This window comes from Malurus melanocephalus, unplaced genomic scaffold (assembly GCF_030028575.1).
Source record: "Malurus melanocephalus ecotype Western Australia unplaced genomic scaffold, MMel_1.1 scaffold_2381, whole genome shotgun sequence".
NCBI classification, from domain to species: domain Eukaryota; kingdom Metazoa; phylum Chordata; class Aves; order Passeriformes; family Maluridae; genus Malurus; species Malurus melanocephalus.
The window spans coordinates 8,836-10,060 of record NW_026625613.1 but is presented as its reverse complement, the minus strand read 5'-3'; the positions used below and the strand labels follow the sequence as shown (position 1 = coordinate 10,060).

General features: G+C 48.3%; 1 protein-coding gene across 2 annotated transcripts in view; it reads right to left on the bottom strand.

Annotated features, from left to right (window-relative positions):
* Positions 1 to 688: 688 nt before the first annotated feature.
* Positions 689 to 1,225, bottom strand: part of LOC130587751 (V-type proton ATPase subunit S1-like) — a 2,287-nt gene continuing 1,750 nt past the window's right edge. The window contains exon 3 of one of the 2 annotated variants that reach the window (XM_057388723.1): positions 689 to 1,132. In XM_057388723.1, the coding sequence (XP_057244706.1) occupies positions 932 to 1,132 (201 nt within the window). In that variant the 3' untranslated portion in view covers positions 689 to 931. The remainder of the gene's footprint in view (positions 1,133 to 1,225) is intronic. The other variant, XR_008966849.1, reaches the window with a different exon arrangement.

Genomic DNA, 1,225 nt, shown 5'->3' with positions numbered 1-1,225 from the left:
TATGGGGGTTTCTATAGAATTTTGATGGGAGTTTCTGCGTATCTTTCACAATGCTTTTACAGGAGTTTTTACGGGGGTATTTATGGGATGGATTATGGGATTTCTATAGGATTTCTATGGGATTTCCTATGGGATTTCCTATGGGATTTCCTATGGGATTTCCTATGGGATTTCCTATGGAGGTTTCCATGCAGGTTTCTATGGGGTCTCTATGGGATCTTTATAGAGTTTCTATGGAAATTTCCATGGGGTTTGTATGGGGGTTTCCATGGGAATTTCTATGAGAATTTCCATGGCGAATTCTACAGGGTTTCCATGGGGTTTCCATGAGGTTTCCACAGGAATTTCTATGGGAATTTCTATGGGAATTTCTATGGGAATTTCTATGGGAATTTCTATGGGAATTTCTATGGCGGATTCTACAGGGTTTCCATGAGGTTTCCTGTGGGGTTTCTGTGGGGTTTTTTTGAGTGTTTCTGTGGGGTTGCCAGGGGGGTTTCTATACGGTTTCTATGGACATTTTTATGGGGTTTCTATGAGGGTTCTGTAAGATTTCTACAGAATTTCTATGGGGTTTCTATGGGGTCTCTATAGGGTTTCTATGGGGTTTCTATGGGGTCTCTATAGGGTTTCTATGGGGTTTCTATTGCGTTTCTGTGGGTATCGTTAAGCAGGTTTTTATGGGGTTTTCTAAAGGGTTTCTACGGGATCTCTACAGGGTTTCTATGGGGTTTCTATTGCGTTTCTGTAGGTATCATTACGCAGGTTTTTATGGGGTTTTCTACAGGGTTTCTATGGGATCTCTATAGGGTTTCTATGGGGTTTCTGTGAGTATCATTACGCAGGTTTTTATGGGGTTTTCCACAGGGTTTCTATGGGTTTCTATGGGATCTCTACATGGTTTCTATGGGGTTTCTGTGGGGTTTCTCACTCACCTCCGGCTATGGGGCAGCCCCACAAGCAGCAGGGCGGGGTCGGAGCGGTTGAGCCGGAGCCCCCCCAGGCCCCCCCCGGGCAGCCGCAGCGGGGGAGGGGCACCCAGAGCCCTCTGGAGGGTGAGGGGCAGCGCGGCCGCGGCCGCTCCGGCCACCGAGGGCAGGGCCAGGGCTGACCCTGCTGAGCCCAGGGCACCCTGAAACAGGGAATGGCATTAAATATCCTAAAATACCCTAAAATAACCCAAAATAACCCCAAACCCCACCGAGGGCAGGGCCAGGGCTGACCC